This window comes from Gymnoscopelus microlampas (assembly GCF_963454915.1).
Source record: "Gymnoscopelus microlampas genome assembly, chromosome: 22".
Taxonomy (NCBI): domain Eukaryota; kingdom Metazoa; phylum Chordata; class Actinopteri; order Myctophiformes; family Myctophidae; genus Gymnoscopelus; species Gymnoscopelus microlampas.
In genome coordinates, this window is record NC_139959.1 from 30,340,549 (window position 1) to 30,358,341 (window position 17,793).

Consider the following 17,793-nt stretch of genomic DNA (forward strand, 5'->3'; position numbering starts at 1 on the left):
GTGTACCTCTGTTCAACCAGTCCTGACTATCTAGAAGGTGTCATGTTACTTCCTGTACACCTGTTGTCATTTAACCCATTAAGACAGGGAACGCATCTGTGTGTCACTTATAGATTTCTTTGGCTATTCAAAAATACTAGATCTACAAGCTCATAGCGCGGCACTGTAGATCTTTTTTTTTTTCTATCGTTAAAATTTGTGCAAATCTTTGAATGTATATATATATATATATATATATTTTAAGCAAACGTCTGTAACTCAAATCTTATTGCTTCTGGGGATTGTACAAATGTCTTCTAAATCCTAAAAAAAACACGCAAAACGTTGCTATAATATCAGTGATGCTCAAACTTTTGCAAGGACCTCCCAAAAATATATATTTGGCCGCGGACCCCCGTCTGAAAATATTTGGTTCCAGGGACCCCCAGAAGCAAAAGTTAAAAATGTAAAAAAAAGATTTGCACACATTTTCGCAATTTGTTTCCAAATAATTGCAGATCTTCAAGCTTGTATAGATCTGCTATTTTTGAATGGCCAAAGACATCTTAAAAATGACACAGATGCGTTCCCTTCCCGGTCTTAATGGGTTAGGCGTACAGTATGTAGGCCAGGGGTGACGCCATGGTGGCAGACTGGTTATAGGTGTGCGTGCCATGTGGGCTCGTTGGTGCCTGGCAGGGTGCCAGAGCCAGTGCAGGGCCCATGGATTAAGGATGAATTACAAACTCACTGACTGAAACATTCCTAATGTGTGATTCGTGAAGCCGTGTGTAATATTGTTCCTGCTGTTCTACATACCGCCAAAACAGGTGAAGAATTGACACATTGAGGCGTTAACGTTTGCTTTTATGAAATATCCAAGACCATTTTTCAAGTTTTATGGAAGATGCCTCTGAACATGTTGGTAGTTTGCAATGGTGTAAAGTAACTAAGTACATTTACTCAAGTACTGCACTTAAGTACAATTTTGAGGTACTTTTACTCTACTGGAGTATTTCCAATTTTCAGTACTTTTACTTCTACTCCACTACATCTCAGTGGCAAATATTGTGCTTTTACTCCACTGCAATTATTTGAAAACTTTAGCTACAAGTTACTTTGTAGATTTTGATTATTATTACAAAACATACATTAACCACTTCAGCCCTATATACATTTCGGCCATTTGAAAATAGCCGCTCTACAAGCTCACAATGCGTTGTGATGCGACACATTGTGAGGTTGTAGATCAGCTATTTTCAAATGATTTTATACCTTTGAAAACTTGTGAAATGGAACATTCTGCATAACGAGTACTTTAACTTTTGGTACTTTTAAGTATATTTTGATGGCAATACTTTTGCACTTTTACTCAAGTAAATGTTGTTTGTGTGTGTGTGTGTGTGTGTGTGTGTGTGTGTGTGTGTGTGTGTGTGTGTGTGTGTGTGTGTGTGTGTGTGTGTGTGCGCGTGCGCGTGCGCGTGTGTGTGTGTGTGTGTGTGTGTTGTAAGTCATTTTTGGAGCCTTCATGTCTGGGTCTTCTGCAGACGCTGGCTTCTTCCTGCCTTCTGGGGTTTCCTGGGTCTGGGTGCGCTGCAGGGGAGGTGACAGAGCCGGTGAGGCCACATTATTCTGCTGCTATAGAATGGATTAACCCATTAAAACCTGAGGCCTTCTAAATCAGTAGTTCTCAAACTTTTTCATGCCAAGGACCCCCAAAATTATACGTATTTGCCCCCCCCCAGAGAAGAAGATTTGTGTTAGAACATTTACTTTCAAGATAGCAGATATGCAAGCTCGCAGCGCGGCACAAAGTGACACGTTGTGAGCTTGTATATCTGCTATTTTTGAGAACCCCTGTTCTAAACCACTGTTCTTAGTGAAACTTGAGCTGGGCCCATAACTTCTGCCCGGCGCAATATGCAGCGCTCGCGGAAACACACATGAATGGCACAGGTGTCATTTTTAACAATTACACCCCCGTTGTGTAAATATAAAATGATCTTGTGCCTGTTTAGCGCTCTTGAGTGTCTTGTGTTGGTCTTAAAATGAAGTGTGGGCGGCGGCGGGGCAATCTTATGCCCAGATCTTGCACTGTTTTCCTTAGTATTCATGCAGCACAACATTAGATTAAGATATCACATGAGATGCGGGATGGTTGTGTATGCACGTGTGCGTACTCTTTTATAGGAATGTATTTTGGAATATGGTTTAGGTTTAGGGCTAAGACTAGTGTTAGAATTAGGCTCTCTGTGTGTGTGTGTGTGTGTGTGTGTGTGTGTGTGTGTGTGTGTGTGTGTGTGTGTGTGTGTGTGTGTGTGTGTGTGTGTGTGTGTGTGTGTGTGTGTGTGTGTGTGTGTGTGTGTGTGTGTGTGTGTGTGTGTTTTACCACAGAGTTTTGAGCAGTCTGCGCATCTTTCTGAGTGTTGGATCCACACACAGCTTGCGCTTTTTCAATGTCACAATCCTGAAACACAAATGAACAAAAAACAAACACCTTTAGCACCATATATGGACATTCGGTCACCTATAGCACCACATTCACTTCTTATTAGTCTCTCATATACTGTATCGTTGCTGTCGGGCAGAAAGAAATGAATGCCCTACTTCATCGTATAAGAGTAAAATAGCCAATCTACAAGCTCACAGTGCGTCATGGTGAAACGTGTTGTGAGCTTGTAGATCCGCTATTTATTCACTTTTATTGTCCATGGGATTTTATAAATATTGAACAATTAAATAATAACTACATTGGATCCATTGGAACAAAGGTTCCACCCGACATCGACGATATTCGCAATAGGTTCTATGCACAGCAGCCATATTGGAAACAAATTGGGCCACTTCTTGCTTCCTTCACAGGTGATGCTGATTAAGGTTGTGTTCCATTCTGGTCAAACAGAGTCAGGGTGCAGATATTGCGCATGTTGGCTCACTGGAAACACCCTGCTACATCAGTGGGTCTCAAAGTGTGGTCCAGGGACCCTCATGGTCGTGTGTAATGGGGTCCCTGAAAATTTTGAATTTTGAGAACCACTGTGCTACACTAAATGGAAGAGAGCCTTCGTTAGAATCATTGATAACACCTGTGAAGGAAGTAAGGAAGAGGCCCAAGTTTTCTCCAAAATGGCTGCTGTGCATAGAGCCTATTAGCAACATCAGCAAAGACAATCGAACATGTAAAGAAGAGGAACAAGAGAACAGAAGGTCAAAACCAAAAAAAAGAGTAAAGGGGCAATCTCAAGGATAACCTAATGGGTACATTTTTACACTCTCAGGGTTAAATTGATACATTTTTTGCTGTGATGAGGTTGATGAGTTGGGCTTGTGAATTGAAATTTATGGACTCTGAATTCTACTGAATTCTACCAAAATGTGGAACGTCTCAGAAGGAGAGCGAGAGAGAGAGAGAGAGAGAGAGAGAGAGAGAGAGCGAGAGAGAGAGAGAGAGAGCGAGCATCTCACACTGCGTTAATGTTGCATCCTTCCTTGATGGTCTGCTCGACACATGTCACTGAGCCCCTTCGTTTCTGCAGAGAACTCACTGCATGCAGTTTGGAGAAGGCAGTGCAACAGCCACGTGGTGCTACACCTACACACACGCACGCACGCGCACGCGCACGCACACGCACACGCACACGCACACGCACGCACGCACACACACACACACACACACACACACACACACACACACACACACACAGCAAGAGGTTTAGAAGAAGTCTTAAGTCGTATTTTTCAAAATATGTTTTTGTACAAAGGTCATTATATTCATCCTTTCACAGACCAATGGCGGAGGAAACCATCAATGCGATTTGCTCAAGGACACAAGCAGCCAGGAGAAGCCAGGCAGGGACTGACTGAACCAGGAACCTTTTAGATTCCAAGACAGCCAGACTCTGATGCCCCATACGCGTGGGTTTGAACTTGTGTGCACCCTGTTTTTTTGCCTGTCTTTTGCTTGGTGTAGGCCTACAAGGTATACATATACCTCACAGTATACAGGTATAAGAGGCTCTATTCACAGCAGCCATATTATGAAGACATTCACAGGTGTTACCAATGATACTAATGAAGGCTCTGTTCCATCACTTTGCTACACCAATGGGTCTAAAGTTGGGGTCCTGGCCCCTTACGGGTGTGTAACTGAGAGTGTATAAATGAAAAATAAAAAAAATAAAATGTGTACACTCTCAGAGTTATGGGGGTCGTGGAAACCACTGTGCTACACTACATGGAACAGAACCTTCATTAGTATCATTGGTAACACCTGTGAAGGAAGAGATAATATGACTGCTGTGCATAGAGCCTAGTGTGCGGCCAGTATGCATAGAGCTTGACTTGACCTTGTGTTAGGACAAAGGTCCTAACTCCTAACACAAGGACCTGATAAAAGTATGTTATCACTTTATCCTTTGCTAGGCAAAGGATAAAGTGATAACATACTTTTATCCCTGTCCGTTAAAGTCTACATAAAAAAATATGTTTTCTCTGTCACACTTAGTGTGACGTTTAAGATATTTAGACTCACTTTACTGAAAGCAAACTTCTTCTTACCTGCTGCCTGAGCCTGAGTGGTGGTGGCGGCCATAACGTTCAGCCAGAGGAGAGCCAACAGAAGAGCAGAGAACAGCCTCATTTTACCAGAGAGGACAAACAGTGAGATTCTGGATGTCTGAAGGAGAGACTGTCTGGGACTATGAATGCATCGTATTGTATTATATTGGACACACCTGAGTCATTGCCGGGAGAGTCATTGCCGGGAAAGAGGAGGGTTCACGGCCTTCATTGTTGTGTGCGTGTGTGTGTGTGTGTGTGTGTGTGTGTGTGTGTGTGTGTGTGTGGGTGAATGGAGCGCGCTTGCATGGCTCCATGTCACTCAGTTACTATGAGAACCCAGTTCAAGAGGGTGCTTTCCACTAATTTGATCTTTGCAAGGAAAGTTGGTGCGTGTATGGGAGTGTTCTGTATTATACAACTCCTCACAAAGAGTTCGGAAACTTGACTTTGGTCGATTATTTCTCCCCTTCAATAATACCAATTGGTATTGTATTATATATCATTTTCATCGTGGAATGAGCAACACAGCTAAACGTGTGGGTAGCGCCAAAGTCCTCCAATATGCTTCTGTTGGTAATCGCTCTCATTTTGAGCGATCTGCCAGCACACACCGTGTGCCAGTCATAGATGTGTGACTGGCACCTGAGCATGGGTCCTGCAACTTTGACATCTGTCTGTTGTACCGTTGTGCAAATCTTGCCTGTAAATCTCTGGAAGAAAGCCTACGGTTCCTCAGTGACGCAAGGGTGAGGAACCGGTCTTCTTGGGGAGTTGTCTTCCTTTGACTTCACAAGTCTCACAGAACTTGGTCCTAAGTTTGGAAATGGTACCAGGGCTGACACCAAATAATGCTGCCACTCTGCATAACGGAACACCAGCTTCCACTTGCCCTATTGGCTCACAGCAGCCATGGAAATAAATTGGGCCCCTTCCTTACTTCCTTCACAGGTGTTACCAATGATACTAACGAAGGCTCTGTTCCATTTGGTGTAGCACAGTGGTTCTCAAATGTTTTAATTTCAAGGACCATCATAACTCTGAGAGTGTACTGTACAAATGGAACCAAATGGACCCGTAAGTTACAGACCCATAGGGGGCCATTTTGAACCCCTTCAAGGACACAGTGGCTGCGTTTACATGGACAGGTTTATTCCACTTCAATTCGGAATGAATGCTCATTCAGAATAGAAATGCTCATGTAAACGCATCGGTATGGCCATACCGGTCTGATCCGAATGAAATTTCATTCGGGTTTGAAGGGCTGGTATATACCGATAGAATCGGGCTACATTGCCCATGTAAACGCACTGGTATCAGACTGGTATACATTTGTTCTTTTGCGCATGTGTCATTGGCTAGCGCGGTGACGTAGACATGCGTAAACCCCGTAAATCCCGCTATCTCCACTGCCTCTTCATCACTTGGTACACGTATGAGCTGTCTAACCGGCCCGGCCATCATGCCCTTACAGAACATGTATAGGAACTTTTTCACAGTCGACTTGTGGATCCCAAACTGGTTGGCCACAAGTCGGTACTCCCCGCAGCTCCCAAGTTTATACAGGACTATGGCCACGCGCATCATGAGGGGGATTGGGGCTCTGACTGTCGCGTCATCTGGGGCCATATAGCTCTCCATCAAGGCGCACAGTTTAACAAAGGACCGTCTGGTCATGCGAAAGTCCTGCTTCCAGTCGGCGTCGGTGTACTCCGTGAGCACAATCCGCTCCCACCAGTCCTTACTGCGGACCTTCATCCATTGCCCCCTGGTGCTTCTGGATGGGGGGGGGAGAGGCGCAAGCCATGTGGAGTCTGGCGCTCCAAGCCCAAGTCGCAGACGCCCGTAGTTCTCCGCCGACCGGCTCCTCCTCCGGGTCAGCAGCAAATATAACAGGAGCTGATTTTGCTGCATTAAACTCATCAATAGCAGACCAATGGCCGTAGCCAGGATGCGGTGTGCTTCCATTATCAAACCTTCTCTCTACCTTCTCTCTCTTAACTTGTTTTATTGTCTCTCTTCTCTTCTTCCTCATTTACCTATATAGCTGGCAGCTTTGATTGATTGTGAGCTGTGGCTTGTTATTATTTCTCTCTGGCAGCCGTGACTTAATTGTTATTATTCATTACCAAGGCTGCCAGAGGTAAATAATAAATATGTTTACCTGTCAAACACCCCCGCCCCCTCCCCCCGTCCCCCGCCCCCATCCTGGCCCGAAGCACTCTGCGCATGACCAGAGTTCTATTCCGAATGAATGCTTTGCTCATGTAAACGATTGAGGAACAGGAATACTTTTATTCAGGTGCCATGTAAACAGTTGGGTATACATTTCTATTCGGAATGAGTTCATTCTGAATGAATAAATATTGTGCATGTAAACGCACCCAGTGAGACCCTCTAGTGTAGCAGAGTTTCCAGTGAGCCAAGAGAGGAGAGCAGGGGAGGAGAGGAGAGGAGGGGGAGGAGAGGAGAGGAGGACCACTCAAGGTGAAAAAACATCTAGTTGTGAGGGCCGCAAAGCGGCCCAAACCTCTAGTTAGTATAATTGTTAAGACCTGTTAAGAATGTAAGAAAGGGGCCCAATTTATTTCCAAAATGGCTGCTGAGTCAATTGCACAGGCCTCCTGAAGGGACAAAAGTGTTGCTGCTTGGAGCATACACAAAGTACTTCATTTAGAAAGACATGGAAAAAGTACATGGAAGTACGTTGAGATGTATCTCAGAGGAAAATATTGTACTTTTACTCCACTACAATTTTAGTTATTTGTTACTTTGTACATTTCGATTATTATTACAAAACACACTAACCACTTCGGCCTTATACATATTTCCGCCATTTGAAAGTAGCCGTTCTACAAGCTCACAATATGTCGCAATGCGACGCATTGTGAGCCGGTGGATCAAGTATTTAAACATTTTGAACTTGTCAAATGGGACATTGCAGTATTGATACTTACTACCCCCCCCCCCCCCCCCCCCCCCCCAACCAAGCAGTTGTTATAGAATGCATCACATTGCAATCCCCATTAGGGCTAATATTCCTGAGCCCTCACTCCCGTGAGGTCACTGGCTTTTGACCAATGACAAGTGCACCTGATTGTTTGTGCTTGTAGGTGAATGATTAAAAATGACGAGTGGAGGCATTCTAATGAATGAAGTTGTCTATTTACTTTCCAATCCGTTTTCTCTGCACATCGTCCAAAGCATGTGTCGGTGCTGCTTGCTCGCGCGTGTTTGATTTGTGTCGGTGATGTTTGATTTGTGTCGTGAGCGTGTGTGCTTGCGTGACACGTTTGTTTGTTTTCACTTGCTTCATCCACGTTGGTGCCGTGTGTATGTGTGTGTGTGTGTGTGTGTGTGTGTGTGTGTGTGTGTGTGTGTGTGTGTGTGTGTGTGTGTGTGTGTGTGTGTGTGTGTGTGTGTGTGTGTGTGTGTGTGTGTGTTTGTGTGTGTGGGTGGGGGGGGGCATTGTGTATATAAATACAATGTAATCACCCTGTAATAAAAGACATTTAATCACCCTATCTGTATGATAAAATTGGTATGTGGGCTGGCCTATATTGGCAAGACACTGAGACCCCTGGAAACTAGGATTTCGGAACACAGGAGTGACATTAGGACTAAGGATTTTAGAAATCCTGTGGCATTATTTTTTCACCAAGCCCAACATTGCATCTCCTCTTTGAAATGCATAGGCATTGAGCGTGTCACATTGCCACCCAGGGGGGAGACATAGACTCCTTACTCCTCAAGAGGAAGCTTATTGGAATTCCACTTTAGATACAGTTACCAAAAATATGTTTTTTGTTAAGAGTTAAATTATTAAGCTGTGCATTGCTACTAGATTCTCAACTGATGACTCAACTTTCAGCTTATTGATATATGTTTAGTTAAGCTGTGCATTGCTACTAGATTCTCTACTTCTCTGCTACTAGATAGGGTGCTGGTGACAGGATTTCCCTTCCCCTGGTGCAGCAGTATAGGACATGGTGTTGTGGATAATTGCAGGGACATTCAGGTTTATCTTGAGCCCTGGCCTGTCAGATATTGTCTCTTGTTTCGTTACACAAATGCTGTTGTTTTTTTTTACTTGTGTTCTGTCTATTAGTGTTCCATACACCTTCAGGACACTTGTAATAGAGTACGCTTTTAGAGCTGACATATCCCCCCCCCCCCAAAAAAAAAATACTATTATGAGTCTATTATGTGGAGGCATTCTAGTGACAATCCCCCTATTTAGACCCTGTTCAAACAAAAAACACTTCATGATACTCTAGCGTGTCACCGTGTCCCCCTTTTTTTTTTTACATGTATAAATAAATGTAGTAGTCTTGGGATACTTTAAATGTATATTTGTATATTTGTTTATTGCTATTTGGATACACACTGTTTATATCTGCTTTTTACTTTATGCAAAGCTAGCCTACTGTTGAGTTGACTGTGACCTCACTTACCCATATTGGGGTGAGCCTATCAGTGCGTAAATGGTAAATGGTGCATTTATATAGCGCTTTTATCTAAAGCACTTTACATAGATTGTGCATTACATTCACCCATTCACACACCGATGGCGGAGGAAACCGTGCAAGGCACCAACCTGCTCATCGGGAGCAATTAGGGGTTCAGTGTCTTGCTCAAGGACACTTCGACACTAACTCTGGGGGAGCCCGGGATCGAACATCCGGCCGCTCTACCGGCCACTCTACCCCTGAGCCACTGCCGCCCCACATGCGTATAGATGTGCCCTACAGTATATAAACGTTTGTGTGTATATGCCCATTCCCTTGTATATGTCCTGATGAAGGTCTGAACAGGCCGATATGTTGACGAACACAAAGGACTCTTTTCCTTGTATTATAATTCTTTGTTTGTCTTGCACCTGGGCCACGGATGTGTGTGCACTACCTCTTAAAGCTGAATTACACCTCAAGCAGACTGTAATAATTAAACCTTCTAATTCATTGTCTGGTTCTGGTCTTATTTGGTTTAAAAAGTGCATGCAATTGTGTGATCGTCAACACAGGATTTGATAATCCCAGGCTCAGGTTATTAGTACTGCCACCACCACCAATAATTATGATATAAGAGCAGCTATCTGCACATGCAAACAACGTTCACTGGAGCAGTGGAACCCCTGTTATGTTGTGGGTACGTCTGTTGTTGTGGAGCATTTGCTATAACAAAGTATAGATAGGCCTACAGTAGGCCATTGCTGTAACTTGGCATCTGGAATGTGATGGTGTTGCTGCAGGGTGAACTATGGGTACTGTAGCATAGTAAACTGGATTTCCCGCCCCCCAACATCACCACCAGCCAATCAGCATGCTTTGTACCATTCTAATGTCACCTAATGTTACCTTATCCTAATGTCCTTGTCTCCACCTTGCAAGTCTTCAGTGGTGGAAAGTAACTAAGTAAATGTACCCAAGTACTGTACTTAAATACAATTTGAAGGTATTTTTTACTTTACTGGAATATTTCCAATGTTCAATACTTTTACTTCTACTCCACTACATCTCAGAGGCAAATATTGTACTTCTTACTCCAGTACAATTATTTGAAAACTTAAGTTACTAGTTACTTTAAAAAAAAATGTTATCATTATTAGAACACATACATTAACCACCTCAACATTATATATGCTTCAGCTATTTGAAAAGAGCCAATCTACAAGCTCACAACACATCACAAAGTGATGTGTTGTGAGCTTGTATATCCGCAAAAGATATATGTACATGTTATACATGTGAAAACTTATGAAATAGGACATTCTGCATAATGAGTACTTTTACTTTTGGCACTTTAAGGATATTTTGATGCCAATACTTTTGCACTTTTACTCAACTACATTTTGAATACCTCGCATTTTACTTGTAACATAGTATTTAGTCTACATTGTGGGATGAGAGTTTTACTTAAAGCAACACTATGTACTGTAACTTCCGTCTTCTACCCCGGATTTGAACCCGGTTTCCTGCGCAAGTGCTGACATTTGTACGATTGAGCAAATAGAGCCGGCCTGCTTGCTCAGGGGATACATTGAATCTTGACCATCAGGTCAAAATGTGTGTCAGATCCTGTGTCTAGGTGAGACATGACCTTTGACACGAGCTAAATGTCTCAATAGAAGAGCAGGGAGACAACATGCAACCACCCCAATAGGCTCTATGCACAGCAGCCATATTGGACAGAAATTGGGCCCCTTCCTTGCTTCCTTCACAGGTGTTACTAATGACACTAATGAAGGCTCTGATCCGTTTAGTGTAGCACAGTGGTTTTCAAACTTTTTAATTTCAAGGACCCCCATAACTCTGATAGTGTACAAATGGAACCAAATGGACCCGGGAGGGTCCATTTGGTTCCATTTGTACACTCACAGAGTTACACCCTCTCAAGGAACCATGAGGGTCCCTGGACCACACTTTGAGACCCACTAGTATTTCTAGTGAGCCAGCATGCACAATATCAGCAACCTGACTCTGTTTGACCAGAATTGAACAGAGCCTTCATTAGTGTCATTGGTAACACCTGTGGAGTTTTTCTCCAAAATGGCTGCTGTGCATATAGCCTATTGTATAAGTTATACTGTATTAACATACTCTACCGTACAGATTGGATAAAATAAAATGTTATTTGTTAAACAAATAAGTTATTTAGTGATTAAAGAATGTGAGTACTTCTTCCACCACTGGCAGTCTTGCATCATCACGGAAATAGTCTTATCAACCTGTGTCGTCATAAGGAAGAGCGCACATAAATATGCATTCCACACGTACCTGTAGCACAGCTCCTCCCCTTTGCTAAACTCCAATCTATTTTTAGCACATCCACTTTGTTGCTATTTTTAGACAAGGCTAGAGTACTATAAAATAACTTGCATACTGTCAACATGCTCTTTAGCACAGTGGAAGCCACACCATCAGTTTCCTGGATGAGCAGATACATGGAATGAATGCTGGAGTCATTATACATAGTTGAGTCAAACTCAGAGCAGAGAAACACCGATGTTTATTGGCCACGTATGGACTGGTCAATGAATGCGTCATGGCAAGTAGTTTGCATGAGAGATAAGGCATAGGAGTTTTTCAAGATAAGGACAATTGTAAACATCGCCTTAAGAAGTTCTGTTGACCTTCCATAAGCCCTGTTACACTGTAACCAATGTGCTAAAGATAAACAGTCAGTGTTTGTTTTAGTTTAAGAGTTTGTTTTAGTTTAAGAGAACCCTAATACATCATACTCCATTTCAGGTTTCATTCAATACATTTGACATGGCAGGATACATAGTTTAAAATGCAGTTTTTAAAACAGTAAATCCTGAAATGTATCAAAAGATTTGACATCATAGTCATACAACATCATATTAACATTATTTCAACCATAAATGTGGAGAGTGTACAAATGGAACTAATTGGACCCGTAAGTTGCTGGGGTCCGTTTGATTCCATTTGTACACTCCGAGTTATGGGGGTCCTTCAAATTCAAATGTTTGAGAACCACTGATCTATTTGGAACTGAGCATCAGCTGAACCCTTACAACATAACCCCAAATCACTGTGGCTCTCAGCTGCAGTCCTGGGAGGGCCCCAGAGTCCTGCTGCTTTTCATTGTACCCATCTTATCTTCTTAGCAACTTCTTTAGACCCTGGGGAGGCCAGAGTTTAAGTCTAAATTATACGATGTCACATGACCATGTTGCTTGGCAAAATAACGAAAACAATGAAAAACAAACAACACTTTTCAAAAGGGTCGTGCAACAAAGTACAGATTAAAAGGATATTTCACTTTCAAACATGTTTGGGGTCATTCCATCGTCTACTCAGGCTTTTGTACGGGCCCAAGACAGTTTTTAAGTTGCTTGATTCAGTATTTAGATATTTGATATTAATGTTATCAGACATGCCCCCTTCCTATACAAAGCCATTGCAACTTCAAACTCTATTTTATGTTAATTGAAAACACCCGTCCTGGGTTCTGGTGACTAATATTGTCCTTCCAGTGTGTGAGGGGGCTGTGTTTTTCAAAGTAATTGAAAAAACACGGCCCACTCACACATTAGAAGGATAATATATCAGTCAACAGAACCAAGGACGGATGTTTTCGATGAATCTATTATGGTTAAAATTTAGTTTGAAGTTACAATGGGGTTGTATAGGAAGGGGGCGTGTCTGAGACAATGAATATCAAGTTATCTAAATACTGAATAAAGCAACTTAAAAACTGTCTGCGGTGATCACAAAAGCCTGAGTAGACGATAAAATGACCCCAACATGTTTTAAAGTAAAATATCCCTTAAACCCTGACGTTCTCAATACGTGCACACACACACACACACACACACACACACACACACACACACACACACATATGCACACACACACACACACACACACACACACACACACACACACACACACACACACACACACACACACACACACACACACACACACACACACACACACACACACACACACACACACACACACACACACACACACACACACACACACTTGCACAATTGCATCACTCCACTCCCCCCCATGAAGACCAAATACCACAAACCTGTTACCTGATCTACTCATGTTCACACACACACACACACACACACACACACACACACACACACACACACACACACACACACACACACACACACACACACACACACACACACACACACACACACACACACACACACACACACACACACACACACACACACACACACACACACACACACCTAACCCTTATTTCAAAATATGTTATATACAAGAATATGCACACGTGCACACACAACCACCCCTCATCTGATGTGATCCTTCAACTTGCTTCTCTCTCTCTCTCTCTCTCTCTCTCTCTCTCTCTCTCTCTCTCTCTCTCTCTCTCTCTCTCCCTCTTTCTGTCATGCCATTCATTGTGATCTGCATCACTCCACATGGCATTACACAATCCTGTCCTGCCGCGGAAAACCCCAGCTACGACCTACTTAAGGAACTGGTCGAGGCTGTCTCTGCACACCCACAGGCAGCGCGCGCGCACACACACACACACACATACAGACACTTTGGGCCCTGGAAGCACACACAGAGACATGGGCAAGCCGACCAATTGTGGAGCCAAGACCAGACTCCTGGCAGCTGTGAGCGTCCTCCTCATCCTCTCTAGCCTCATCACCATCACTCAATCAGGTGAGGGATGGTAGTGGTGTTGAGCCAAAACTCTCAGATTGGAAGACGTTTTTCTTTTATTGATTTGCTTTATGGTCAGTGGGAAATGTGGGCACACACATTTCCCACTGACCACAAAGCAAATCAATAAAGTGCACAATTGTAACTAATTATTACTGCTACACTCATTTGATATCCAAGCGCTATTGTGTTTGGAGGTATCAGATTATGTCTAGTCTAATAACGTGCTTACCAAATGTTTTCAAACCAAGGCACCCCTTCATAGTCAATTGCATGGTCTGTGGCCCTAGATTGATGTGTTTTTAATCTGAACGGTTTTAATGTTTATTGCTCATTTCTTTCTTAAATGTATAAATCAAATGTGATTAAAGCGTAGCCTATTTTCATGTATGAAATAGAATATGAAGTTAAATAGACATACTGTAATAATAAAATAGGGAAACAAACAGATTGGCATACCAGGCCATTCATTGATTCAAATCTGTTTTGGTAAAAACACATTTGAATCCTCTAACAATCTGCGAAATGCACAGTGACACAAAATTGCTCACTTCTTACCCATGTGTGTGTGTCTGTGTGCATGTTGTACACGTGTGTTTTGCAGCGAGCTGTTGTGTGAGGTACCGGCGGCAGCCGCTGCGGTGCGGCCGGCTGACAGATTACACCCTGCAGACCATCAACAACTCCTGTGACATCACTGCTGTCATGTGAGTTATTACATCATCCTCAGTTCACACATAGTAGCCTATGGCTGTGTTTACACATACCAGTCCCTGCACCACACACCACACCGCCTGCTTGGGCCATCATTTCCATATACAGGGACCAAGGCCAAAGTGGGCTAGTGGGGCCAAAGAGGGCCGGAAAGGGTTCCAATTTTGGCCCCACTTCAGGGTAGGTTTGAGCTAGGCCAAACAGGGCCAAAGGTGATGTGTAATGCTGCTGGCTACTGATTGGGTGTGGTCATGATGTTTTGGTAGACTACATTTGCTGTGATTTGCACTCAATTTGCTGTGATTTGTTTACATTTGTTAAAGAGTTTTATTAACAACTTCCAGTTGGTTCCATTTTTACAGAACTATAGAACTCTACTCTCTTCAATTCATTAATTTGTACACATGCAGTATACTGCATATGAAGAGGTTTTAATTGTTTCCCCACTCATTAACACACAGGTGATTGGACTAGATCTAGAACAGCGGTGCTCCAACTTTTTTTCATGTCAAGGACCCCCAAATTAATATGTATTTGGCCGCGGACCCCCATCTGAAAATATGTTCAAGAATACATCTTATCCTGTCTCATGCAGATTCCACACTCGGGGAGGTTTCGTGTGCGCTGATCCCTCTAAGGACTGGGTTATTCGCAGACTGCAATGTGTTGAGTGAGTACAACAAGACATGTTTGTCTTTCTTTCTTTCTTTTTTTTGTCTGTGTGTGTGTGTGTGTGTGTGTGTGTGTGTGTGTGTGTGCGTGTGCGTGTGCGTGTGCGTGTGTGTGTGTGTGTGTGCAAGCCATTAACGTAACAGCTCATTGAATACATTTCTGTCTCTCTGCTGTTTCCAGTGAAAAGAAGAGAAAAGAGAAAAGCTCCTCTGCACTACTGTAGCTGTGTATCTGCTGAATCACAATACAAGTATTTACTTATTGTTTAAGACGGTATTGGATCATGTACCTTTCTTTTGTGTTATCTTTTTTTTTCTTTTTCTGGGTGCAACAATTAATCAAACAAATGTAATTGTTTGATTAATTGTATTAATTATTACTAGATAATAATGTTTTTTTTTTGTTTTAAATAGTGAAATCACCCGATCCACAAGCTCACAATGTGTTGCATTGCGATGCTATGTGCTATGCCATGCAGTGGTTCTCAAACGTTTTCATGTCAAAGACCCCAAATTGTAGGCTATTTGGCCACGGACCCCCATCTGAAAATGTTTTGTGCCAGGGACCCCCAGAAGAGAAGTGTTAAAATAATAAAAAATGTCCCAATACTTTTTAAAAGTTCAAAAATAGCAGATATGCATTATAAATAAGTATTTATAATCTGCTATTTTTGAATAGCCAACGTATACATGGATAAAGTGGTTAAAATGATTGTGATGCTGTATTAACTACTTTTTCTGGGGACCCCCTTGGGACCCCTCTAGGGGCTCCGAGGGGTCCCCGGACCCCACTTTGAGAACCAATGCAGTAAAGAGCCTTGGGTCTGATTCAAACCTACGCCAGGTGCAGGGAGGACTATAGCCTTATTTATGTGTTATTCATTTTGTTGACTAAGACTAAAACTATTTTGATATTTAGTCGACTAAGACTAGACTAAGACTAAACAATTTGCCAAAAATAGGACTAAAACTAAATAATGTGTTATTCAAAAGACTAAGACTAAGCGTAAATCAGAATTTGCTGTAAACAATTAAACTGGTATGGATTTTAACCTCTGAATGAGCAGACATAAGTGTTAAAATAAGTGTAGTCATTTGAACTTTGACCCAAGCTCTCTAAATGTGTACATTTTATCATTAATGTTTTGATCTGTTTTATAAACAGAAATGTTAGTCCTTGGGCCAGACGAGATATCGCTACCAAAAAGTTGGCAAAACCTTACCTATACTAAATTGTTTTTTGGGCCAATATAAGTAAATAAAAATATGATAGACTTTCCATAGGAGCAGCTTTTTATATTTTTTGACATGTTGTTATTTTTCTCTATAGGCGGATTTTCATTCATAGCCAACAACATATTAAAAGTTATATAACACACTTTTTGGACATCACACTGCTCCTTTTTTTAATAAATTAAACAAACCTGTGTCCAATTAAAGTAGTTGATGAAGTGGGTGTGGCCTATTTGGTGGTGGAGCAGTTTTTTCAGGAATCAAAGCTGAAGTAGTAGAGGCCCTAGGAGGGGTCCACGCGCGACTGCTTATTTTTTTTTCTAGTTTTGATGTTTAGCATCCATAGGACCTCTAATATTGGGATTTTGATGATCCCAAGAAAAAAAGTGGTCCCAAGTGTGTTTTTTTCAATGTTTTATTAACCCTATGAGACCTGCGGGATGGCTGGCTGGAACGCCGGCGAGACTGTCTTTCGGAGACTGTGGAACACTCAAATTTAGACGTACAACCTCAGGTTTCCAATGGGACCAACCTTGTCATGCTACCTTGTCGGGAAGGGGGCTAAATACCTAATGATTCAAAGTTAAGACAACATTTTGGCGAGGGAAAAACGACCATCACCATTTTCCAAATGGTCCCTTGAGCTGTCACCTCAATATATGTGAATGAAAATGGGTTACATGGATACCTACAAGCCTCTCCTGTACAGACATGCCAAATGTATGCCTATCTCATGCAGTTCTGGGCAAGAACCATGCAGTGTTTTGCATGCAGTACAAATATGTAATTTCTGCCTATTGTAAAAAGTAGACCACTTCTAGGAGAGGAGACTGCATCTATAGCTGTATGAGACCACTGTACTGTATCTAGAAACCACTGTACTGTATCTAGACCACCCCACTGTATCTATTGCTATATGAGACCACTTTAATGTATCTAGAGACCACTGTATTGTATATATACCACCGCACCGTATCTATTGCTATATGAGACCACTTTACTGTATCTAGAGACCACTGTATTGTATATATACCATTGTACTGCATCTATTGCTACATGAGACCACTGTACTGCATATATGAGACCACTGTATTGCATCTAGACCACTGTGCTGCATCTATATCCCACTGTACTGAATCTATAAACCACTGTGCTGCATCCAATCCCACTGTACTGAATCTATAAACTACTGTACTGCATGTATAGACCATTGTACTGCATTTGTAGACCACATACATTGACCACTGTACTGTATCTATAGACCACTATACTGCATCTCAACTCAACACAGCTTTAAACATGTATATATAAAGCACATTTAACATGACTATGTCGCCACAAAGGCTCGGTAGATGCAGTACAGTGATCTACAGATGCACTAGAGTGATCTACAGATGCAGTAGAGTGATCTACAGATGCAGTAGAGTGATCTACAGATGCAGTAGAGT

The 17,793-nt window shown here is 42.3% G+C and overlaps 2 protein-coding genes across 4 annotated transcripts in view; one reads left to right on the forward strand and one right to left on the reverse strand.

Moving 5' to 3' along the window:
* Positions 1–1,446: 1,446 nt before the first annotated feature.
* LOC311038928 (uncharacterized protein) lies at positions 1,447–4,644 on the reverse strand. The gene is made up of 4 exons (XM_084048559.1): positions 4,537–4,644; positions 3,445–3,571; positions 2,369–2,446; positions 1,447–1,572 (listed from the first exon to the last, which is right to left on the reverse strand). The coding sequence occupies exons 1-4, from the start codon at positions 4,616–4,618 to the stop codon at positions 1,506–1,508; spliced, it is 354 nt and encodes a 117-aa protein (XP_083904685.1). The 5' UTR covers positions 4,619–4,644; the 3' UTR covers positions 1,447–1,505.
* An 8,959-nt stretch (positions 4,645–13,603) lies between these two features.
* Positions 13,604–17,793, forward strand: part of LOC311038729 (C-C motif chemokine 20-like) — a 125,686-nt gene continuing 121,496 nt past the window's right edge. The window contains exons 1-4 of one of the 3 annotated variants that reach the window (XR_014600077.1): positions 13,604–13,727; positions 14,332–14,434; positions 15,037–15,115; positions 15,301–16,285. Coding sequence is in view for 1 of the 3 variants with exons in the window: in XM_084048321.1 (XP_083904447.1) it covers positions 13,631–13,727; positions 14,332–14,434; positions 15,037–15,111; positions 15,294–15,336 (318 nt within the window). In the remaining 2 variants the exon portion in view is untranslated. Of the gene's footprint in view, positions 13,728–14,331; positions 14,435–15,036; positions 15,116–15,293; positions 16,392–17,793 lie in introns of those variants that run through there. The other 2 variants (XR_014600078.1, XM_084048321.1) reach the window with 2 other exon arrangements.